This window comes from Anser cygnoides, chromosome 3 (genome assembly GCF_040182565.1).
Source record: "Anser cygnoides isolate HZ-2024a breed goose chromosome 3, Taihu_goose_T2T_genome, whole genome shotgun sequence".
NCBI lineage: Eukaryota > Metazoa > Chordata > Aves > Anseriformes > Anatidae > Anser > Anser cygnoides.
The window spans coordinates 5,730,996-5,757,583 of NC_089875.1; the positions used below are offsets into that span (position 1 = coordinate 5,730,996).

A 26,588-nucleotide genomic window follows, 5' to 3' on the forward strand; every position below is an offset into this window, starting at 1 on the left:
CAGCTACTGCCTTCCAGATTCTCTTCCAAGAGGGGGACCTTGACTATTAAAAGCCACAATAGAACTACATCTGGATGATTTCAGCTGACATTGCAAAACTACGCAGAGCAATACAGCAATATAAAAGATGTTCCCACAATCTGTCCTTAGGATCCATTCTCTCATTGTAACTGCAGTTTACATGAAAACATATGTGCTACTCTGGACTTTGGTTGAGGTCTGAAGCACGATCCAGGAGAAGAAGGTGCTAAGGGCCCCAGGACCTGGGCTGGTTTCATTCATTACACCAGGACAGATGAAGCAAAGGCAGAACACAGTGAGGTACACCTCAGTCTCCCAGCTGACATCTTAAGCTTGGCTATTTCTGAACACTTTGAGCCCCAAGCTGCAATCATCTAAAACAATTACTGTGGACAGAAAGGCTACGGGGTTACTGGGTTTTACAGATACAAGCCCATTCTCTAGCTGCTCTTGACTTTTCAGCACAGATGTAGTAAGAAATTGTTTCTGACAAGATATCCTTTACAGACTATGAGAAGGCAGATAGTTTAGATCCAATTAAACCTGTAAAAACACTACAAAAACACCTTCATACTAGTTCCTAGCTAGCAGTGGAAAGAGCACATTATGACATGGCAGATTTCTATGACAGGCAGACAACTAGATAAGTGGAAAGCTTTTAAATCAGACAGATAAAAATACCATTAATCCCAGCAATACTACAGTTATTTCTGACAATCCTGAATGAAGGCCACTACTGGAATACATCACCGCCTTCCCAAACCTCTGGAAAATATGCTCTGCAGAATGCCTCGTAGTGATCCTGGGAGATGTAGTAATGTAAGATGGTGGCTTACTTCCAATTGCTAAGTTGCATTAAAAGATGTCTAAAAATACAGACCTTTTTTCTTGTTGGCAATACTTCACAACATAAGCTCTTGCTGCACTTGCCAAAAAGGCTGTTCTGAAGTATAATGGGAAGAAAGAAGAGCGTGAGCATTCTATAGGTGCGAAAAAAATGGGAAAAGCCTTCATAACAGTTAATATTTTTAGTTCCAGAAACTCCTCTAGTTGAAGAAGAGAGTTTAAATTAAAAAGAACTGGAAAAGAATAAAGGCATGGTTGTGCAAAGCCAGTTCAAATAAATTGAAAAGAAGGGACTTCAGCTCCTTGAAATGGACTTCCTTATCTGTTCCTTAAACTTGGTCTTGCAGTTACAGGCATTACATTATACACTTTTGTAAACTAGTTGAGTTTTACATATATATATGTGGGTTTTTTTGCCCTCTTTACTACCTCTGGTAGACTGTCCAGACCATAACATTAGGAAACTTCTCTTAATTTCCAGCCTAAAATTATTCAAGGCCACTTGATACTCCCGTGTTCTAAGGCCAACATTGTCCTTTAGCTTACAACTTCTTTCTGCCTCCCTAGTGTTAACCTTGGTACTTATAGGCAAGTTATATTCCAGCATATCCAGCAATAAAGGATATTGTTATAGGAGATGACTACATGTGAGGTTATAAGGGAAACTTCCTCATATGGTTGTATTATAGTAGCACACATACTTCAGCTATGTTAACAGCCCTGTTATGACAGATACCATCCACACAGAAAGACTCACAGACCGTTGTTAGCTCCTCAAGGCAGAGACTGACTGTCTATTTAGTCAAGTCAACCAAAGGAAGAGGCAAAAAAAAAACACACAAAAAAACCACCAACAACAAAACGGCACATGAAAGGGAATGGGCAAATGTTGTTGAGCTCATTTGTGGCAGAGCCAAGAAAACTGTGCTCTTCTGCCACCAGTTCTACATTTCACCCACTGGATCACAGCAGTTATTATTCCATTTGTCCTTATGGGCCCTTTGCAGCTGCAGAGCACTACATTTGTAGCAGTCATACTGAAGAGGCAAGACCCACAATGTTTATTCAACGTTTATCTATACTTGTTTCCTTCAGCCCATGAGTCTATGCTGCCTTATGTTTTCAGAAGTAAACTTTATCTGATATTCATCTTCAAATAATAAACCCTGCTGCTAAGACTGAATACCTCCCTGTGTTCCATAAAAGAGGCAGTGGCACAGCAACAAGCATAAAGAAGCTGTTTAACTTTTAGAGTAAGATTTCTATTTATGGGCTCTGATAGTCTGAGGCTGAGTCGAACACAATGCAGACAGGCAGCAGCAGAAAAATGTTTCTCCAGAACCCTTGAAAAGCAGCACTGGGTCTAAGACTCTCTTTACCTATCCCTCAGCAAAAGCTCCAGCTGAAGGGAATGATGCAGCCCAAAATATCTACCGATGTTGGCTTTGTGGTCCTGTCACCCCAGATTCTTTCACCCATTTTCAGTGTTACAAAAGGGCTTCACGCAGGAGTCCATTAGATGGCCTATCACATTTCCAAGATGTGGGTCAGGAGTTGCTGCTATGGTCAGTTTATATATTAGCACAGGTCTGCTCTGACTGCTGAACTTACGTTATCAGGATCAGTTTATGCTCTGCAGCTCTGAAGATACAAATTCCACAATGTGTCTGTCCATTTGACACACGTCACAGTTTCACTGACATCAGTGGAGCTATTTCTGGTACCAGATACCAGTCCCAAAATGCATTTCTGCAAAGCTCATTTTTCTTTCAAAGTATCTGTATTATATACAGAAGATTAGGAAACTTTCCCTCCCTGGAACCCTAAACATAATTTTGATGAATGCTATCATTAATTCGACGGCAATAGCAAAAACCAACTCTATGCATAAGCAGCTGGGTCTTAGACCCAAGCCAGGCCCTACCTTTTTAAAATGCAACCAAAGAACAAAAGGTAAAAACTTTTGCTTTTTTACTAAGCCAAATACTACTGTGCCTTTGTTTACTGTTGCCAAATCCATTATTACCAGTCCGCATCACTGTTGCATTTTATAAATGGTACAGTTAAATTATAAAAATAAAGCACTTGTAAAGTGGATGAAAAAAAGGGGGTTACGGAATATAGTAATTGAAGATTTTACTTTCTAAAAGACTTCTACAGTATTTGTTTTTTTCTACTTGAGATACAATCTTCTGAACAATTGCAAGATCCAAAATGAATTTTACGTCTCTAGTAATGCAAAAAAAAAAAAAAAAAAGCATCTAAAATGAAAAAACAATGCATTACAGAAGCATATTTTGCAAATTCATTTTGACAAGTATTGTTTCCATGAACTTATTTTTAGCGATACATTACTCATGCTAACCTTTGCTGCATATATGTATATATATTTAAAAAAAAGAAAGGCTTTCTAGCGAGCTTACTAACTTAGCACTTGCAGCTGATGACATGGGATAGGCTATGACTTTTTGTTTTGCTGATACGTTTTAAATAGTAATAAATTGTGACTGGGATCTATTGTTCTGTTGCTATTTAAGAATGGGCAACAATGCTAAGCGCTCTTCTCTTGAAAACTGGAATGCTGGAAAGCACTATAAATCCCAAAGTTAATGGGCTTTTTGATAAATATTCTTAATATCCAATGTTAAGTTAGGAGGCTGAAGGGTTTCAACCACTTTGGAAGACTTTCTACAAATGTTTCAGAGCCAGAAAGCTCCACCATTTGACTGAATGGTTTATATATTAGAATTTATGCTTTAAATATTATGAAGGATGTTCTAAAAGTGTAGCCGCAGTTGCACAGTACTTGTTTTTGACATTAAAATCTGTTGCCTAGAGAATGACCCCCTTCTGCCATTAAAAGACTCCAACGTGTAATTATTCTTAAGCAGTTACTAAAAGGTGAATTTAATGTGGTGGGACCAAAATGTTTAAAATGTATTGATGTTTCAGGGAGGAAAAACACATTTGTGCTTAAGTGAATATTGCCTGGTGTTAAGGCTGCCGTGAGAAAAACACATGTAGTAAATGCTGCATAAAATTAAATGTATCTTAATTTAATGTTAATTGCTTAATTTGTTTTATTACTTAAGGAAAAAAAAATAACAGCACAACTGCCAATAAATGTGCACTAGCAAAACAGAATTAATACTGAAATTCAAAGGGAGTTGTGAAACTGGCTCCCCTAGCATCTTTCTAAATACATGTCTAACTATAACTGACATATAGGATTTTTGAGTAAGTGTAGGTTTATGAATAGGTGGAAAATCCAGAGAAAGAAACACTTCATAACATAAGAGGAAAACTCTTTTCTTTCACATATCTAAAGGTCTGGTCATTTAAAATAAAACAGGCAGTAGCAGAACCTAAACAACTGAGTACTTAAGAGAAAAAATTAACATCTTTATACCATTAGTTATCTTAAAGATACCTCTAGTTAAGTTCAATCTGGTGTACAGATCCATTGGCCAGTAAAGTCTCCAAAGCACCTCCAGACTCTCTTTAAAGCTTGTATTACACTCAAGACAATTTCTCTCAGTTATAAAAACACTTTTAAAAAAATAGCTTATAATAACCTAACCTCCTTCTTGCTCTCACCAACTAGGATGATTGAAAGCATATATTTTATTGCTACAGCACAATTCCAGCTTTTTCATGTCTCCTTTCCCTTGCAAACCTCGTTTCCCAGTTCTTCATTGCTCTTCTTGTACATGGACTATAGCTCTGTATGCTTGGAGTCTAGAAACAAAGGTCATCGCTCCTGGGAGCTTGGACATTGCAAGCAGAGACACCTGAAATTCAGCATCCATGTGCCATCTCCTATCCATAATGTAGCAAGATCCTGAACAACTTCTGTACAAGCCTTCTTAAAAGTGAAAGCAAATAAGAAATTCTCCAATTAACAACTTGGCAACTGATTTATTAACACTCATCCCTTAATCAGCATGGTAACTAGAAAAGGAACACATTTTAGCAGTTATGCCATCTATCAATGCAAATGCTTCGTAGCTTGAAAATGCTGAATTACAAGATGCTACTTAACCAGGCCTAACAGCCACACAGCATGTTTTTGCTGACAGTGAGAGACTGCTCATTGGTACCACGAACTTCCTTCTGCCTCCACCTGATAAGGAAGCATGCTATACATAGCACATTAATCTCCTTCACTATATGACACAAAGCATTAATCACGCAGCTTGCTTCAACCACAGTAAAATACTACTCCATATGCTTAACCTATGTAGATGTCAAGCCCATGAACATGCTGATGTTGCAAAAGCTCAATCACATCCCAGAAATACAATCCCTAAAAATACATTAACAGTGTGCAGAAACACAAGCAGCATTTTAAATCAAAATTGAGTGACCTAGGGCCCTTATCCAGTAAGCTCATTGGTATTTGATTTTAACAGGTACCTGAAGGGCCAAGTTGTAAAAGTTTAAAATATTACGTACAGCTCTTGCTTACTGTGTTCAAAATACTTTAGTGTAGCTGCAACATGTACCAAAAAGGACCTATAACAGCAATCAGAAAATGAGAATCATCTTATGAGATGTCAAGTGTTTGACAAGTGCTGTAAAAGTTTACAGTCAGTGTGACCACTCTTTAGAGATTCATTTAACTAGCTATGAGAGAAGAAGCATTTAGTCAAAAGAGAATACTGTTACATAGTGGATGTGCTCAGATTATGAACTGAGTTAGGTAGAACACTAGGAGAAGATATAACCATCAGACAAGCGCAGGTCTAGCACTGCTGTCCAAGCAGGGTAGTGGAAGCCATGAGGGGCACTGCTGCGAGCAGGCCCTTAGGCCACACACGGGAAGGCCAGCCCCAGGTGGCTCAGCAGTTAGAATGTAACAGGGTTCTTCAGGAGTCTGATGCTCCTAGTTTTGCCATGGAGAAGATGTAAGGAGATAATGTGGCTTCTGGTTGGCTTTTTCTTCCTTGCCTTAAAGCACTGGAAGCTGGCAATAGCCTGGACAATGAGCAGTGCCACAGGGCCCCAGAGGTGCCTGCCCGGCCTGTTTTGCTCTGTTTTCAGAGTTTTGGCAATCGCCTCGCTGAGGGTCAGACCAGAATGTCTTCACAAGGATGAAATGGCAGAGGGCACCGGGACTCCTTGATGTGTCTGAAGGATTGCTCCTGTGGGAGATTATTGTGATCATCTAATCGAGTCTCTGCTGTGGAAGCAGCTAAGGCCTGTGCATCACACTCTTAGAAGTTGCCCTGGTAGCTGTTCTCATGTTTCTGCCCTGAAATTTCACTTCAACAAAGCTGGGAAATAGGTAATTATGGGAATTAAGTTTCAATAAAGAATTAATATGATGTTCAAGGAAATGGAGCATAAGAGATTTTATATAACTATCCTTTCTTCCCACACCACCCATAAACTTAATCATATGCTTAAGGGATTTATTTCTCTGAAGCCAGGATGTTCTGCATGTTGCAAACATGAAATCTCACTCCCACAGCATGAATGTTTTCAGCAAATACTTTTAATCCTTGAGAACTGCAAGAATTCATTTTCTGTTTGCATCTTGGCATGTGTGCTACTGCACCGAGAAAAAAGATAGAGACAATACATATTTTGTGCATCTTTGTGAAAGATGATTAGAAAACTAGGCCTTTTGGCCCTATAGAAGACCTGAAAAGTACAGACATTTGCCACTACATTTGTTTCAGGCTTTTGTAAAAGTCATTTTAAGCATTGGAAGTTTAGATAAGGACTACAGAAAGTTAGAATACAACAAATGAGCTTGGCTTATTTCATGAGGACGCTGAACATGAATCCGTTTAATTCAGTGGGATGTCAGAACACTGGATTGATCACTTAAATAATTAAATATGGAAATAATACAGAAATGAACATGGAAGTGGTCAGACCTTCACCATTTCTGTACATGTTTGTACCTAAGCATCTGATGTTTTAATGAGTTAACCTGACACAAGATAAGGAACAGAGCTGGTCAGGAAGACAGCTTATGGAACAGAGCTGGTCAGGAAGACAGCTTATGGAAACAAAACAATATACTTGTGTGCAGGCATGTGTGCACAAATGCGCACACACTGAGCAGGTGCAAAGGTTCAAACTCTAGAACAATCTGAAGAAAAAGGATTTAATTGGCATGAAGACTGGCAATTTATATCTCCTAATGCTTGCACCCAGGCCTTTAAAGTCTCTACCGCCACAAAGTAACTTCAGATCACTCATTACTCTTAAGAAATGGCTTAAATCACAGCTTTCAAATTTCTTTATGGTATTTTCTTCTGTTCTGGACCTGTATTTGTGATTTACTTCAAAGAGTAACTTTTCTTTGCCAGGAAAGAACAAATACATATACTATGCTGTCAGATCTTCTGGCTTGCTTCTTGAACCCAAACTCTGCAAAACTTGCTGTTCCCTGCTCCAAAAGTCCAATTATTTAATTGCATTGCTCTTGTACAACAATGATGAAATCATCCTTAGGCCACCCGTAACTTGGTTTCCCATGTTGCTGTTTATCATGCAGTTCTCTCACATCATTACCTCTCCCTTGTGTGCCTTGCTATGCTACTCACCTCTTCCTTATCCTATTCCTGTTTCTTGGTGTGCCCAGTTAATCCTGAGGAGTGGTTTAGTTGGGACCCCTTCCAGCTCACTTAAAAACGCAGGAGCACGAAGGAGCATGTGGAAATGACCCTAAGCCCATCTCTCTTCATGGAGCTGCTGGGCCTTGCTTTCTGAGAGAACTATACTGGATAAAGATTTCTGCTATCTTTCTACCTACTTTAGCTGCTGGTCCCACTACTGTAAGGTTTGTATCTGTTCTTACTATTTTAGCTGACAGTACTGGGGCCAAACATCTTGCTTCCACCCCTACCTCTCCACTGACCTTGGCCCCAGCAAATCAGGGGACTTGAGCAACATCACCACAAGAAATGTAGTGGAATACCTGAGCAGCAGAGGTAGGAACTTGAGGCTAACAAGTTCATGGGTATGTAATAGTGGACCACATCTAAATGTAGTTTGAACATCTTCAGGTCTACTGAAAATAACATCTCTGCTCAATGGTCCAAGCAAGTACAGTTTTAGTGGCAGGGAAAGCATCTCTGAAGTGTGCCACTTCAGTTTTCTATCCCTACCATTCAGCCTAAGAACAGTCCTTTATGACAGCAGAAAGTCTGAGTGACAATCCCTTTTACAAAACAGTGTATTAAAAGGTTAAATGATTATTCTGAATATGCACTGTTATATTTTGGTGACATTTTGCAGACGTGCAGCGTTTGTTTGCAATTATTCCACAAGTGTAGGACTGAGCACACACCTACACTTCATTTAATATACTGCGAACTGCATTCCCAACTTAGAGCTGAAGTATGGAAAATATTGCGTCCCCATGTTGCTCCCGATCAGCCATTTCCTTTAATTATGGAAGGGACATAATTAGCAGAACATGCCAGTTGCCACAGCTCATCTGACAGACAGGGTGCATATAAAGAGGTGGTGTCTGCAGCATGGAGGTGGCCAGCAGGTTGTGCCAGGTGTGTGAGAGTTTGCCGGATGAGTTTGAAGAACTCAAAAAAGAAATTAACTCTCTCTGGCCTGACTTTTCCTTTATAAACTCAGGCTTTTCTGCAAGAACTGATTCTGAAAGAGTAATACAAATCATACACAGGAAGGGAAGCACCTATAGAAGAGCAAGTGCCTGTACCAATTGTGTGCACCAATGTAAGTTAGGGTAAACTGGAAGAGTCCTACAGATCCTACTTTGAGGGTGTTGGCAAATACCATTGTAACACACTTCTTTCTGAGGTTCCTTTCATGCTCTCTCCTCATTGTTAGTCAGAAAGTGATTTCATTGTGACTTCAGTGTTCTGTTAGCACAACTCTTTCTAATAAATCTTTCATTTGGCTTATATGAAGTGCCAATATTTGAGTAATAAGAATTATCTTTTATGTACCAGATTTCCTTGTAGCTGAAGTGAAATAAGGTAAGCACATATTCTAATATTTACATGGATGAGAGAGGAGGTCACAATGTGTTTTCATCTCCTCATGCTAGTATTCTCACTGACGTCAAAAGACAGACTCACATAAACATGACAAAGAAGTAGGATTTAGCCCTCCATCAAAAATTCTGGGAACAACAACTTGTGTGAACTAGAGAAGAAAGAAGGCTTATGAAAAAAATTACAAGAGTTTTGCTTTGAGATAACGTTGATGGCTGTATCAAGAGCCACAGGTTGCCTTCAGGGAGCCACCTAGAACGTGGGGAAGAGACAGCTGACATTTGCATTGCTGCCTGAGAGATTCTCTTAAGACCCTCTTCCAGGTCAGGTTTTGAGAGTGAAATACCCTGCAGCGTGCTAAAGACTTGCAAGTATTTACAGAGCTCAGCTAACGAATTACCTGCCCCACCGCCTGCTCCCTCTATTAATCACAGTAAATACCATATGCTGTTTCTGTGCAGACGTGTGTTTCCATGCTAGTGTAAGGGGCAGCCTGCAAACTATGCAGGGGACAGAGAGGGCTGAGAAAGCACTCAGGCACAAGGTGAAGAACAGCCTCTCCTAGCTGCCTAAATCTGTATTTCAGAGAAGTACAGACTTGGCAGTAAGGAGATCCTAGCCTGGGAGTGAAAGAACTGCAGCCTTCCAGTGGGAAGACAAGTAGGATCAGATGCAACACTTGAAGAAGGTTCAAGTACAAAGAGGGGGGGATATTTTAAATAACTATTTAATTGTAACAGCAGTTTCTACCTCAAATGCAACAGCCTCTATGTAATTACTTTGGGTCAGAAGCTGCAGGCAATACTTTATTGAACTTTTGCTTCTCACAGTAGAAGTGCAAGGTCTATTTATAACAGGCTACTGCCAGGATCCTGCCTTGACAGTTTTATTTAACTGAGGATTCAAAGGCTTTGTCTCTTTGATGCTGTTTTGACCCTGATTCTTCAAAGGACAGAGGACATGGAGTTCAGGGTGCCCAGGAACTCTCAGCAAATGCTTAGCAACTTAGAAGGATGGGTCTGAAGTCTCTGGACCAAAAAATATATATATTTTTTTTGTGTCAGATCTACTTTTCGGGATATTCCCCCGCCCCTAAAATTTCTAAGGTATAAATGCACTAGAAGCCTGGGTAATCATTAGGATATGTGGATTGGAATAAAATAGGATGCAAAAACAAATTCAATACTATTTTAAGACTGGCGGTGGTAACAAAATTCTCTCACTGTTTTTGGCAAAATGCCCAGTTATGCCTTAGACAACACTCGAGATTTTCAAAAGGGAATTTTCTGTGATTCTGGCATGATATGCACTCAGCTACTTTCACATCTTAGTTTGCATGCTACTTTATAAGAAAGCAGAAGGCTAGACTTATTACTTATTCAATGATAGAATTATCATCATCTTAGTTTCAATGCCACTGTTTCTTTAAAATTTACCTTCCATATGCCAGCAGATAGTCATTGTGACAGTAAGGTTTCTGCTGAAGTTTGCATACCAGAGCAACTGTTCTAAACTATCAATTGCACATACTGAAAAATAAATACCCAAACCGGCCCATCCTTCCTAAACTGATACTAACTAAATACATTTAAAAATTAACCACGTGATGTCTCACAGGCTTGTATGATTCAAAAGCAGGTAGTTGGAAATGCAGTATGATTCTGAACCAAATCTTGCCTTACTGTGTACTGCAGGATAATTGATTCATTGTTTTAAATCAGAAACTGAGTACAGTGAGAACAGAAAAAAACACTGACCTTTCTTTGCTAGATTACTGTTGGGTTCATATTTCTCAATCAGTTGTTGAACTTGTTCTTGTTTTAACGGTGGATAAAGGATTTCATTTAATCGTGGATCACGTTGCTTAAGATTTATAAATTCCATCATTTGATCAACAGTAAGGTATGGTTTGCTCTTGGCACCACTAGGGAAAAATTAAAGCAAAAGCAAAGCAATTAAAATATGTTTCCTTGAAATCATGTTCAATGTTCTGTAATTTCCCAGGGAAACTGAAAGAAAATTCAAATTATCATACAAAAAAAAAAACACAACAAAAACCACAATAAAACAATGTCCCATTGAGTCTCCAAACTAATTTATTTTGCCAGCATGTAATGGCAAACATTTTTCATCAAACATCTAGGATTAAGATTTTTAGAAGCATTCAGCATTATTAACATCAATGGCAAGAGTTAGAGCAATGTTAAAATCTTTTCATTCCTCTTGAATTCCTGGAACAAAGCAATTTAAGAAAATAAAAGAGAATACGATCTGGAATTCAATCTTGCTGCAAATCAAGCTTGCTGCAAACACTCCACTGGCAGTCCTAGCCTAACTATTTGGTTTTAATGCTGGATAACAGCAGCCCGGACTTCATTATTCCAGTATTTGCTTGTTTTATAAACCTACAAAAAATGCTAAGCACTCTGCAAAGTAAATGAAAAGATGCCTATTTGGAGTTTGTAAAAAGAGTAGAAATTGGGTACAGTTTGTACCCAGATGGAGATCCATGAAGGCTCCTAGCCAGGTGACATGCTTAGGATTTTCTACAGCGCTCAGGACTGGCCTAGTTCTACTCTGCAGGAAAGCAATAGGAAGTCGACCCCTAGGTTCAATGGGAGCAAACTAGGTCATGGCTGAGTTTTCTCTGAAACCTGAGAGGAAATAAGCACAAAGAAGACTAAGTGAGCACGCTCATGTTGCAAAGATACAGTCACTAATTGCTTTGGTGATAACGGGATGTATTTTAGAAATTACTTTGCTTTCATATTGCTTCATGTTCTGACTCCATTGATTAGGCTCTGCTGAAACAGGGAAGTACAGTGACTTGCTGTAAGGGCCAGAAGCACTGTGGAATGACATGAGCTTTATAGCTTGTAACTGAATGTATGAACTCAGTTCTAGCTGGTTGCTAATTTAATTTCATGGTGGCAATTCCTGAAGCACAAATCCTAAAAGTTACTACATTTTTTGCAACCCTTAATCAAGCTTTTGGGGGCAATTATACATGTCTTCATGCCTATTGCATGCTTTTATTGTTTATTACTCTTCTTCCTTTACTTTCATGGAAGCCTAAACTATCCTCATTTATACTGCAAAATGAGAGCTGACAGTTGTGCTTGTCTAGGACCAGAGGAATCAACTCTGGCCATCAGAAATGGAAGCAAGACCTTGGGACAAGAGGTAACCTTGATCCTTGGTTAAACAACAGTCCTGCTTGACATTGAAAACTGTTCTTGGCAGTTGCTGCATGGTGCTGTAGTCTAAATAACCTACTTTGCCATCCCTAGCCCAGAAAATCAGTGGAGAAAAAAAACCAAACAGTGTCTTTTCTTACAACTCAGAAAAGATGTGGTCGATTTCAGGCCGAGGGCAGAGGTTGTTTAAGAACACTCTGTACACGTCGGGCGTGAAGTCGTCTTGAGGGATTGAATCATTCTGTGAAATGAAAAAAAATAGTGAAAGAACCAAATGGCACTTTTACACGCTTTTTGTAAACAGATCACTCGCTACTGCCCTTCTTTTGATATACTTCCTGCAACTTAGAGGAGCCCAGGCTTTGCAGAATAATACATTCCCCTGAATAACAGAGCAGCTTAAAGAGCACATCTTCAAAAACAAACAAAAAAGCATTCCTCATCTTCATTCCATAAGACAAAGTTCTCTCTTTCTTGGAGCACCTATGAAGAAGAAAGAAAGGACACCTCCCCACATAACCACATTATCTGTAGCACAAAATGAGCACAGCAGTCCTGAGGAAGCTGGTGACCTGGCCAGTGGTGCTGAGCCAGCATGCTTTGGCAAGGCATCGCACAGTACTCATCTTTCCAAAGCTTTCACAGAACCAGAGAACAAACTGAGTCACCGAGTCATAATTAATACTCTTGTTCTCTGACAGTACCAGAAATGTTTCCTCTTCCTTCCTGAAGATACACGTTTAAGATATCACCGTGATGGGCAAGAGTCACGCACTGTAGCTTTTCCATACACCTTCCTCCAAACCACTGAGGGTAGCTGATCAGGCAATCAGATTGCTTTTACAGAAACTGATAAAAGTGCTTTTCTTTAGAAGAGATACCAGTATTTTTTCTAAAGTTTACAATAATTTACATTCATTCTTGCTTCCAGATGATACTTTCACCATCCCCATTATACCTGGTAACTTTTCTCTGAAAAAAATAGAACGACTATATTTAAAGGACGGAATTTTTGGAACGGGTAAACAGTCCTTTGCATGAAACTCAGGAGTTTTCCCACTGGCAAATGCTGTCTTAAAGCTCCACACTTTTTGCAAAAGACAGCATGGACTGCTTTGTTAGCAGGGCTGGGAAAAAACGAGTACCCCAAGGAAGGTGCAAGCTGAGCAGTTTTCTTGGTGCAGAACGGTAATGATGCACCCACTGGTTCTGCATTTGCATCAAGGCACTGAGAAAGGAGAACAGTACAGAAGCTTGTATTCTTTGCAGAGAAAACCTCATAAGGAAACAAGAAAGTGAAAACACAAAAAACGCAGAATGCACATACAGAAAATCTGATTTTGAATTTCCTCCACGCAAGCTAACTTTATCAAAAGCTATGAAATGTCGTCTCTGGAATCACAAAGGAACCATGTGAGACTCTCAATGGCTCCAACTAATGCCTGAATCTGATGAACCAGAGGAGGAAAATTGTAATTTGGACTCAAAGCTGTTTGCTTTTAAATGTTGTTGAGCTGAATTTTATCGGGAGCAAGCTGCTGATCGAGGAAATCATTGCTTTTATTTATTCTGTCTGTTTAATGCAGTTGCCAAGGGAACCGGAAGTGTCAGTTCAAGCCTTTGGTAAAAGGAAGGGAATTTTGCAATATTTTTCCTGCTTTAAGTTAAAATAAATAAGTAAATAAACACTATGGTTGTCACTTTACCTCTCCTCTCATCAGTGAAATCCACAGAGGCCCAAGTGGGTTCTGTACCATGACCATCATTCAGCGTTTGTGTCTATAAATGCAGACTGAGCTGGGCAGCTCCCAGCTCTGTCTCACCCTCCATTCCCCTCAGACCATTACTCCTTCCTTATTTTGGCAGACTACATGAGCGGCTGCTATATCTGCTTAACCTAGCAAATCCTACCTGTAGCATCTTCTTCCCTGACTCAGAAGAGCTCAGAGCAATCACCTGCCCAGCTGCTGCCCAGGAGCTCAGAGTAATGCACGTGCCGTCACAGCCAGCATGAGGATGGGCAGCACCAAGAACCCCTGCTCAAGCCCATTTCTGGGACTTGTTCCAAAAAAACCCATGCTGCAACCTATTCTTCCTCCAAACAATCTTCCTGGGGTCAGCTGCAGTGCTTGCTCAGAGGATGCAAAACCCTGACTGGCTTTCTGTGCTGCTAAGAGTTTCATCTGGTGTCAACTTGGAATTTGCCTGCACACCTGCAACACTGACTTGTCTGCGTGGGCACAACCTCTAAGCGGAGGTTCCACCAGCACAGGATTCTGACCAAGGAGCAGGGACAACAGGCGCTAGCAACAATGTCCTCAGCACCTAGACAGCATGTGCCATGTTCAGCTTTTGGTGTTTCTCCAAACACTTCTTCACAAAAGGCAAAACCACCCAGTGATTCCCAGGTTACACTGCAACACCAAAGATCTTTCCCTGTATCATGTCATGAGAAATGGGGTTTTCTCAGTTGGTAACTTTTTAGCTGTTAGAAGCAATCATTCAGGATCAGTGAAAACCCTTGTTTCCTTTCATGCTGTAATCAAAAGGTACCGATGCACATTCACCTGGGACAGCTCGGGCAACTTCTTGTTCCACTCACCTCACACATCCCTTGCTCAGGGCCCTACCTACTACTGTGTGGTGTCTTCAAATCTTACTCAGCCAAAACAACCCTGTATGCTTTGCTACAGGATCAGCGTGTTGAGTCAGGTAGGTCACCAATGGCACAAATACTAAATCCCCTGCAAGGCTGGATGAAGAAGTTTACAGACTGAAGCTGGAGGATGGCAATAGCTCCTTTCAGGGAGAGCTGCGGGTGGCACAGAACTGCCTGTGAAACTGCACCTGCTGCGCTTTGACCAGTTTGAGCTGTGGTGCTGAGTAGGACCACTGAGACTTGCGTATTCCTAAAGGATGGGTTTTGTAAAGCTTGGGCATTTCTTATTAAAGGTGGCACCTCAATACTCAGTGCACCTATAATCACTGTTCAGCAGGCTACTGCTCCTCAGCCAGTGCTTCTCCTAAGGGCATTTTTGTCGTTGATTCTGTAATTACCACAGAATTACAGTCTCCCACTGACCTAGTATATTTTTTTCCTTTTCAGGGGATTTGAAGGTACTCAACAATGTAAAAATATGTCTTTTCTGATAACCTGAGATCCAGGCTTTTATTTGTCAGTTCGATCCAATTAAGAAAAACATACCTCAGTTTCCAAACAGATACCTACAAATACGTGTCTACAAAGAGGATAGCCAATACAAGTCCTCAGGCATAAATACAGACTATGTTAACGATTTATTATTTCCTACCAGTAACATAACTAGTGGGCTACAAGACACAGAGATACAGAGGGGTGAGGAAAGCCTTGCTGTAAGCATTCGTCACCCCAGGCACAACTTCAGACAACTATATTTGGGTTCCAAAATCCTGCCTGCCAGAAAGGATTAAAATACGCTGCCCCTTTCGTCATCCTGGTCTGAGCCATCCACGTCTCACTGGAACCACCCACACACCTTATGCGCTAATCTCTTTTTTGAGACCAGTGAACGAATCACAAACTTTCTGTGACACATTAGAGCCTCTCTCATCTCTGGCTTTGCAGAATATTGGTATTCAATTTTATTTTGTGATTAAGACTCTCTACTAATTTCAAGCACTGTTGATTTATGATTTGTCTAGTTATCCGCTTGCTTTTATAACACCTGTATCCATTCTATTTTATATTCGGAAGCACAACAACTAATTCAGATTATTTGCACAGATAGGACTCAACAGATGGTTGTTTTATTTTGTGTAAACAGTCAAGCTCACTGGTGCTTTATCATGAACCTCTACATTAACTGGAGTGCAGAAACCCGTCTTCAGAACCAGAGGTGACTAAAATAAAGTTCTTCAAATGCTATTTAACTAAAATGAAAACAAGCAAACCAACAACAACCAAAAAAAGCCCACAACCAGCCCACCACACCCAAAAGGAAAAACAAAACAAAACAAAACCTTCCCAAGGTTTAAAAAACTGTGGATGCCAATCTACGAATCAGATGCCAAACTCAAAAACTTCATTGGCATTTTTTAAAATATCATTTTCCTATATATTTAAACATTCTTCTGCTTTCAGATCTGCTAGACAACAAATGCTTCAGGAAATCTGATCATACAAGGCTTGGTCCTGCAACACTCTACACATGCCAAGCCCAATCCATAAATAAATAAACCCAAGCTTTGCAAATGTGCTTGACTTGAAGTCCGTAAATCATCCCATTGCATCATGCCCAACTGCTTGCTGAATCAGAGACAGAGTGCTCAGCACTGCAGAGAATCAACCCCTTGTTAAGGTTTCTAAATCTGAAATAAAGAGTTAATTTTAGGCCCTCTGGGAGGCCTGTCTATTCTTCTACAGCAGAACAAAGGCAGTCTTCCAAGCAATGAGAATTCTTCCTCCTCTTCCACTAAATGCAGTGCCTACATGTTGTCCCACAAGGACTCCTGGCAAGCATACACATGGAGTTTGCTCAAGAGAGGGGCTAGCAGATGCTGAAGTTTGTACTGTCACAGACAAGTCCATGCCATGACACTATGCACCAGAAGCAGTCAGGCTGCCCTATGCTCTGGTCATCACATAAGGTACATGAGGGACTGTCCCAGCCCTGAAGCTATGAACCAGGAAGATGTGAGACTACCAAGTGATGACTTGGCATCCTCCTAGACATGACTGTGAATTTAATTCTGTGTTTTAGGGTCATCCATAGGTTCTGAGAGGTGCAGTAAAACATCATGTGAAACTCCTGCCCAACAACACCCCCATCTTTCTAAGGAATGAGAAGTATGCTTTTTTTTATAGCAAATGTGGAGAGAAAATCTTTAGAGTGATTTTCATGAGGTATGAATCCAAAAATATAGAAAAGTCCAAGCTGTTAATGTTCTTGAGAGAGTTTCATGAATACTCTGCAATATTCATTATGATTTTACTGCGGAAGATTCCCTTATATTCACATCTTGCATGCTGCTGGAGTCCTATGCTCTTCAGGGTTTTACAGGAATAACAGTTGTCCCATAGTATAATGGGGTAGAAAAGCAAGAAAATGAAACTAAGAATTTTATTTGTTCAAATAAACAGGAACACAAAAGAAAAGAACTGAAGCCGAAGTACTGGTTTTCTTCTAATCCATTACCTTTAGGAGATTCAGAGATTCATTCTTTTCAAGCACTAAGCTCCTAAAATATTTTTTCCAAGATGATCAATACAGTTTTCTTTGTTGCATGAAGCTTGTTTCTCTTTTGTCCCAAGCAAAGAAAGGATCTACTTTATACTATGAATAAATTTTCACAATGGTATCCCAGCAACAAGTATCCAGCAATGTCTATGTTAAACTGACTCTATTAAAATAAACAGCAGAAAAAGGTTGCAGGTTTTTTTGAGGATTCCAGTGATGTTTGGATTTTTTTTTTGCATTGGGAAATAAGACATTGTTTTTTATCTTTATCAACATCAAGAGAAATAATAAATCAACTGATTTAAAAAGCAATGCTTCACTGTTGGTTTTTTTAGCATATCTTATTAAAAATTGTTTGCTACCAATTAAATGAAAACCCATCTTTAAAATAAATCTTTTCATGTTTCTAACCTCACAACATTTTTAACTAGTCAAACACCTATTTTACGTGCTAATACTTAAAGAACCTTCCTTCAGCTAAGATTGTTATAATCGTTTATATTACATGGCATAAAGCTCCAAAACCTGTGAAGGAAGGTCTTAGTGGAAAGTCGTATCAGAGGTTTGGCTTGTGAAGATTTTGCACCACAGCTCTTCTGGAGCAGTAGGAATTGGCTTTATTAAGAAGTGTTTGGGGACACAAAGGTTGAATGAACATCGCAGCACAGAGCTTTCTACAACAGTGAGGGATTAGGTGATGCAGGCTCTCCTCTGCTCCAGACTGGTTCTGCTCCATCTCTTGGACCTCGTAAATAGGAATTATCCTGCAAGAAGCTTCTTTGGAGGAGAATCTCCACCTAAAAGGAATTGTCTTCACTACAGTGTTTACTAAAATCACCCGCTTGATTTCACTCAGCTTGAAAGGGCTTTCTTGAGGCTGAACTACCAACCTGCAAATGCTTCTGGTTGAGGAGGGCCCCTGGATGAGCAGCATACAATGGCCTCATCCCCACAGCATTAACAGCTTTGACACACTACTAGTTCAACGTTTTTTTCATGTACCTTTTAGACAGGCTACAATGAGTTTAAATGGTCTCTTTTGTGAGAAGGAAACAGATTACAGCATTAGCTTCATGTCAAACCAATACTGCTCTAAAACTGCGCCTGGAAAACTGTGTACTAGTTACGGACTCTGAAAATATTCTCATAGGATTTCTCCAGGGCAGATCACATGACTCCCTGCCCTTTCCTTTAATCTATTTGCACTTCTTCAAGGCACTCCTGCTCCCTGTACAATTTCAAATCAAACAAACTCCAATTTGCAGTAACCTCTATGTGGGAAAGATAGACCTGCTGCTGAGGACCCATCTAGGAGCAAATCCAACACAGCATGATCAGCCTTGGACAAATCATACTCAACTCAACAGAGAGTAAATACCAGTGAATACAAGCAACACTTCGTCAGGGCAGGAATAAATTCAGATGCTTACCCTGGAAGATGGAAGATTACAAGCTTCTAACGCAGTCTCTACCCGTTTTCTGTCAGCAGAAAACAAGCGGTATATACTGCAAAATGAAAACAAACCAGAGTGAATTGGCTTAAAGACATGCCTTGTTGGCCCATGTGGCTTAAAGACTGGATATTGCTTCCCAGTTTCTCGTATCTTTAGCTATTTATTTCCATTTGCTGGATGCTACATAACACAAGTGAGATTAATGATGTCCACGATGAGTTTAATTCTACATCACACAAGGCCCTGTTACAGCAAATAGTTATTTGAGAAAGTCACCACTGCTCTCTTCACCACATTACCTCAGTGATACACAATTTGAGTATATTTATCCTCACAATCTATTTCAGAGCTAAAAAACCCAACATTTGTATTGGTGGTGGTGTTTTTGTTTGTTTGTTTTTGTTTTTTAAATTATACGCATGTGGAACAAGAGCAGAGAGGCTCAAGGTAACAAGGGTAATCTAAGGCCAAAGGCTATTTAAACAGAGACATCCTGAGAATCATTGGGTACTCTTTCCTTGGGGTATACCACAAATCACAAAATGATTATTCTAGACACAGGGATCACATGTTCATCCCAAATGATTATTCATACTCAAAGGTCAAAAGAGACTACATGGTAAGAAAGTGGAACACTTACTTCTTCAGAGGAATGCGCCCTTCTGGTGTCACCTGCAGCTTAAGTTTTGTGTAACTGTGGAGAGAAAAGCATCTTATTTTATTTTTAGCATCTTCAAGTGTCTCTTCACCAACTTTATAGCCCAACACTATTGCTTTTATCATGTGATAAGTTCCACCCAAGTTTTTTGCCCAAAAAGAAAATCCATTGGGATACTATTAATAAGTACCTTTTCCATCAACAGTAATGCACCTGCACTGTCAAATAATGTCTGCCTTGAAACAGGACATTGCAAACACCATTAACACACAATTTTACCATCCTTCCAAACTCCCCGCTCAAGCTGCCAGCCACTCTATCCTTCTGCTGAAGGAGTCTTCTTCCTTTCAGCTAGGTCCAGTGCAAGCATAAACAAGATTTCAACTTTACCACCTTCAAATCCACACGCTGTTAGGAAATCCTCACTGGGATGAATGGCAGTTTCGCTTTTGTGTTTTATCTTGCTATTATTCCCAGCTATTTTTCTGCCTTTCAGTAGCATCAGCAAAAGCATGTTCTTTGCTGGTAGCTGAATATAGGCATGTGGGTGAACCATATAAGCAAGATACTCAGGTTGAAGTTATGGATAAGCATGTGTAGAAGACACACTGTCTCCCTCTAGCTTGCTAATATCTATTTACCTGTTTGCCTATCCCCACTATCCTTTCAGTGAGGCACACAGGCTATACAACTTGACCGGAAAGGTGGCAGTACTTCTCTTCTAGAGGCTGAAATTGTGCCTGGATGTTGCACACAAATATCCCTGCCTCTCTAAGACATCCCCACTACACAGCTGTTAGGGTTCCTCTGTTTGACCCTAAATGCTGACACTCCTCAGCTGAAAGGAAGTCAAATTGCTGGCAACTGAAATGTCTCTGCACCAGCAAGAGTATATTTAGCAGCCCTGGGCAAGCCCATGACATTTCTAATCTGAAACAATATAAAAATTACATGCTGAAACCATCTACAGGCAGGCAATTACACAGCTTTTGAACTGAGTATTTAAAGCATCTCAGTATCTCAGGACCTGTGACTTCTCTCACATGCTCATTAAGGCAGCAGGATGAGGATATATCTTTCTTTGTTCAAATCTTTCCACTAGCTGATTCAACTCCTATTGAAAGAGGAGTCATGCAGTAGCTATGAGCAGCTAATGGGAAGCAGTTGGGCCTACAGTGATCATCTGATGCTTCTCCTGGTATGTGAGGACTACTGGTAACCAGCACAATGCTCACCAGCAGCAGCCAGCTGTAGTTTTGGTACAGACAAAGTTTTGGTAACAGGGGTCTTTTGGTAAGGCTGGCTTCTATGAGAAGAATCCAGAAGCTGCCCCATGTTAGATAAGGGGCCTGCCGCTGGCCTGAGCCAAGCCTATAAGCGATGTTGTAAGACACCAGGACCAGTGAAGAAGGAGGGCAGGAGGTGCTCCAGGCACTGGAGCAGAAGTCCCCTGTGGCCTGTGGAGAGGCCCCTGGTGGAGCAGGCTGTCCCCCTGCAGCCCACGGGTCCCACACGGAGCAGATCTCCACGCTGCAGCCCGTGGAGGAGCCCCCTGTGGAGCAGGTGGATGTGGCCTGGAGGAGGCTGCGGCCCATGGAGAGCCCCCGCAGGAGCAGGCCCTGGGCCGGAGCTGCGGCCCGTGGAGAGGAGCCCACACAGGAGCAGGGGGTCTGGGGGGAGCTGCCGCCCGTGGGGGACCCGTGCTGGAGCAGTTTGCTCCTGAGGGATGGACCCCGTGGTATGGAGTCGTGTGGGAGCAGTTCTTGAAGAGCTGCTGCCTCTGGAAAGCCCACGCAGGATCAGTTCAAGAAGGATGGCATCCCATCACGATAGCTGTTGAGAAATCACCCTGTCCTTATCTCAACCCTTGAGCCCTTTGCATTGTATTTTCTCCCCCTTTAACTTTGAGGAGGGGGAGTGAGAGAGCATTTGTGGTAGAGCTCAGCTGCCCAGCTTGGTAAAACCACCACACCAGCAAAGCACACATTTTGAGTGCTTTGTCCCTTCTCCTAGAATATAATTAAAACTATAAATGAGTTTTGCAGTAACACAATCTGGAGGAAAATGTAGCTACACTGAAGTACTTCAGAGCATTTATTTATTTATTTTTCCACTTTACCCACTGGCCTACCAAAGGAAAAAGAAACAGCATGGTTCTAATAAACTTTCCTTTTCTTCCCAACTGAAAATTCCACTAGCAACCACTTCAAAAACAAAATGCATATTAACATCCTTAACAAGTGTAGGAACATTTCCACAAATCCTTGTGTCCTCATACACATCTTCTGGAAACTGAAATATTCTGTGCCACTGTATCACCAAACAAAAATACTACCCACACCAGTCTCCCAGCAATGAGCTAGATTTAAAAATAAATAAATAAATAAAAAAGTCACAATGATTAGTTAAAAGAGTTTCTTTCTTCTGCTTTTGAAACTTTTGAGCACATTCTGGTCAAATTTAATGTTTTCCTCTGTAATCAAGAAAGCTAGAAGTAAAATAAAATGAAGAAATAAGAGTTTGCTTTAACTGAAGTTTAGAATCCTAAAGACGTGTCAGAAGAACAGTCAAACCCCACCACTACTAGCCACCTTCTTCCCCCCAAATTCTTTGGCATACATGCAACACTATTTCTTTCCCTGCAGCTATAATCCATCAGTTTGGGAAAATTGAATGTTATTCCTGTTAAGAGGCCTGCTAAGAGATACTCCCATTGGTAGCAGCTAAACAGACTCATTTCAGTAGCGCACTGCTGACTCCAGTGGTGACAAACTTTGGATGCAATACTGGACCAAAGTTTCCACAACAAAGCCATCCTGTACTTCCTATTGCACTGCTCAGTACTTCAGTACTAATGTACTGAAAGAAGTTTAGTTGTAACCTAACACAAAATTATACTGCAGGATTACAACAGAGGAATGTGCACTTTACGACCAAAATGGTGGTTTTTATTAACCACATCCTTCCAAATTAACCTGTTTTTCTCATATGACTAAAGCACAGGGAAGCTGCTCAATCTGTTTATTATTGCACTTCCAACACTGCAAGGGAGTGAATGCCACAAAGAAAAATGCCTAATTCTGCTCTAATGCAGTTTGTTTTTCTGTTTCAACAAAAGGGTACTGATAGGATTGCAACCAATCCTTTGCTCAGTACAGTAATTATAACAGGGAAATAGTTTTAATCTTCAAAGTGAAATATTTCTTAAGTGACTCTGATTTGGCATATGTGCTAAGGACCCTGGAAAACCAACAGTTCCCAAGTGATTTATTAATTAGTGGAAAAAAAGACACGAGAATAACATGCTTGCCTGCTACTGAATTGACGCAAGTGTCCGGTGACTTAATTTAATTAATATTGCTTGAATAATTGTAGAAAAATGTCTCCAAATAAGACTGGCTCGACTACATTGTGTGACAACACGCTCCTCCTTTGAATGTCACAGGAAAGCACACATTAGGCACAGCCTCAAATGTCCCTGTTACACACCTGTCAAAGTCCACTGGTCACCCAGGAGTTTGAGTGGTAAGGAAATAGAATATCAGATCAGCCCTGTAACTCATGTACGGTCTGTGGAGCTGAAGGAAATAATTTCTGCTCTCTCTCACACAGAGCTGTATTGATAAAGTGAAATCTAACTTAGCCTCAGCAGCTTGGGAGCAAATTTGGGAGTCCAATGCAAGCCTTGCCTCACCAACTGTTAACGTGCACTGTCCTGATGGAGAGAGGGGAAGAGGGCATCCCAGTCATTCCAAGGTCTGTGGACACCTACAAAAACCTGAAGAATGAACCAGTTTCCCTAACTTAGTCAAATTCATTTCTCCACTGACCCATACAGGAACTTGGAAGACCTTCCAGAAGGTACCTGCAACTGCTCAGGCCAGCATAGCGTGTCAACTGTGGAACTGAAGGAAATGTTAAATGTTTCCATCCGTTTGGGATTTGGCTTGCCTAATGTGTTACTGCTGTCCCATCAGAGCATTATCAGATACAAAACTATAGTTTTTGCAATGCTAATTCTCTCCAAGAAAAAAAAAAAAAAGTCAAGAATTTCAGTTGACTTCGTCCCATCATAGAAAGAACTATGAGAAGGAAACATACACACGCTCCTCCCAAAACAGGCACTTACAAATATGTACCCAGAATTAAAGTCAAGAACCTTCTGACTAAAATGGGTGCATCTGGTGAAAATTAGGCACGCACAATCTTAGAAAGCCCAAAATGCAGGTGGGTTAACTCGCTTCTTGGATGGAGACAACTTTTAGGAACCTCAGTGCCCACTTGGTATTTAGCTGGACTGAGCCTCTGTCTGGGAGCAGGAATTAGAGGTTGTTTGGGGGATACAAAAAGCTGAACTTAACCAGTCAACTTGTAGGCTAGGGATGGTATGCCTTCTTTTTTAGAACCCTAAAAGTCCAGCAAATTCCCCAGTTAACTGCCATCGTTATCTGGTAGGCTTTGTCATGCTGCTTTCAACCCTATCATTTAAGCAAAGCTATCTCAGCATGTGTATTTATCATCAATATGAGACTTGCTAACCTCAGGTTTAGTTCTCTTTCATTTCTGAAGGGTGTTTTTACACCCCAGATGTGCTCATGAACAGATTCTGTGCTTTGCTGAAACCAAATCAGAAGTTGCACACCATGCAAACCAATCTAAAAGCATGCTGAAATCAGAGAGATTAGAAAGAAAAATAAACCAGAAGCAAAATAGTCTTTGATTTTAAATGGAGAGCTTCAGACTACAGCTGAAGTTACTCCTTTTGTGTACAGAGGGAAGATGGCATTGAGTACTGTGGGTTTTTTTTTGCTATGACTTAGTAGTCAGCAAGAAGAACCCTAACAAGATGTTTTTAAAATGATGTTTAGATAACAGGCTTTTTAAAGCAATGAGAAAGGACAGGCTATGTTTACAATAGTGACAACTCATCAAAGCAGAGACAATAGATGACAATGTGACTAACAAGAAAAAAGGAAAATGACGCAGATAAAAGAGCAACACCCACAGCATTAAATACTGTGGCCACTTACGCTTTTTCCAGAAACGCGTCCCTTGACATGTTCTGTGCCAACAAATTTGTTGCCAAACTGAACACTTCATCTGACCATTCCTATAGAGACAAAATTTGATTAAATGAGGCTTAATTTAGATGTTCACTTACACAATGCAAATATTTTTGAAAAAGATAGTTAGCAATAAGTGCCTAATTAGTCTGAACTTGATTTTTGCAATTATAGCATCCCTCCCTGTCTATTGGACCTGACTTTCTCATTCTGCAAAAAATGAAGACTATTACAAATATTTTTTAAAGATACTTTATTCGACTGTATTGGAATAAAAAAAAATCACATGGATAAATGCCTGACATAAAGCATATTCAAGCTTCAGGGATGTGCAACATAAACGCCATAGAAAATAACATTTTCTTGCATGTTGGACACTATTCTGGTTGACACACTGAGGATTAAAAAAAAAGAGCCTCTATGCCACCATCCCTGTAAAGCAAAGCTGTAATGAGTTTAGATCTGTGTGAAGCTAGACAAACCTGACAATGTGGGATATAGACCATACCATAATACGTCTCTCGCTGCAATGTCTCTCCTCATGAGTTTGTTATGAGAACACCTGCATCTCTCCTTCTACAGATCGTGAAACAATTCAGACAACGAATATCGCACCTTATCTTTTATAGTAGATGCTGAATTAAGAACCGTAAGTACAAACTCCATCTGAGATGTTATCAGCCAACACGAGAAACATACTTAAGAACAACAGGAGAAATGTATAGGAATATATTTAAGTTGTTCCGATACAGTGGGAAGAAGGTACAACTCCAGTCAGAAAAACTCCTCCTCCCCCTATAATACACACCAGTACACCTCACGCTGAGATCTTATTCCTCACTAAGATATTTTCATCTCCGGCTGTAGGGAAGAACTGTCCTCACTGCTCACAGGATGCCTCCCCTTGCCTGCAAGCACTTCTCTTCCCACAGCACTCTTATTTTTCCTCTCTCTTTTCCCCCATTTTTTTCTCATTCCTAAGCACGTTCCTGAAGTCCTTCCATGAGATCCCAGACCTTTCCTGGGTTCCCAGCAAGGCTGATCCACGGCTGACCTTAAGTTCAGACTCTCTCAGCTTGTGCTGTCACTCTCTTCCCTTGCAGGTCTCTCCTGCAGCCTTTCCTTGACAACCTCAGCGCATTTTTCCTTGCTAACTTAGTGCTTATTTATACTCTGTAATTGCAATCCCTTTTAATCACAAATGTGGTTTTGGACAGGCTTTGTTTTGCTCTTTAAAGAAAAGAAACAAAAATAAACAATGCCTTTGCAAGCAATGTAATTTTTTTACTTGAAGTTTTCTGAGTTTTCTTTGAAATTAAAATTGAGTTTCATTTCATATCAGTCCAGATCCAAAACATCCATGACCACACACCGTCATAGACGCATTTGCTCTCCTCAGCTCTTTTTTTTGAGAAAAAATATGAAAAAGGGAATTTCATTCTGACAAAAATGGACGATGATGAAAAGCATCATTAGCTTCCACTGAAACAAATATTGCTGCCTCACACTGGAGCTTACCAGCTTGTTTTACCTAAAAAGCCCCAAGTTTCTGCGTGATGAGGTGATCAATTTGAGACAGGTTAAGAAGTTAGCATTTTTTATATTTTTCTTTAGGGTGTTAAGATTTGTTCCCTGAAGTTATCAGACCTTGTGTCTGAAAGCAATCTCACACAGTCGCTCCCAGGGAGGAACAGATAAGGCTACCTATAATCCTACCTCCACACAGACCTTTGATATCCTGAAACTACAAGATTCGTAAGTCCAACACAATTTACAAACTTGCACCTACGACAACACATCTGACGGAGATTCCTGGCAGAGAAACCTGCCTCCCTCACAAGCAGATGTGTTGTTTGGGAGTTAAACAATTGCTGCTGAGATATTCTTCCCCTGCACCTCTCGTGACTGCTTCCATTTTTATTTTTACTTGCTTTTGCCTTCTCAGGCCCTTTTTTTTTTTTTTTTTTTTTTTTTAAGAAAAAACACAACAAAACACAGGGGTGTGAGAAAGAACAAGAAATGAGACGGCTTCTTTAGCAGCATGACTGCTCTTCTGTGACTCTTGGAACAGAAAGCGTATTAAGTGCAGAATCCTTTTTTCTTCTTGGCAACTTATTTTTCCAGGCTCAAAATAGGCTCATC

General features: G+C 40.4%; 1 protein-coding gene across 14 annotated transcripts in view; it reads right to left on the minus strand.

The window, feature by feature from the left end:
• Positions 1-26,588, minus strand: part of PLCB1 (phospholipase C beta 1) — a 432,352-nt gene that overhangs the window by 131,339 nt on the left and 274,425 nt on the right. For all 14 annotated transcript variants that reach the window (XM_048060933.2, XM_048060934.2, XM_048060932.2 and 11 more), the window contains 5 exons: positions 24,414-24,493; positions 19,366-19,419; positions 18,702-18,777; positions 12,196-12,296; positions 10,616-10,782 (listed from right to left, as the gene is read on the minus strand). In XM_048060933.2, the coding sequence (XP_047916890.1) occupies positions 10,616-10,782; positions 12,196-12,296; positions 18,702-18,777; positions 19,366-19,419; positions 24,414-24,493 (478 nt within the window). The remainder of the gene's footprint in view (positions 1-10,615; positions 10,783-12,195; positions 12,297-18,701; positions 18,778-19,365; positions 19,420-24,413; positions 24,494-26,588) is intronic.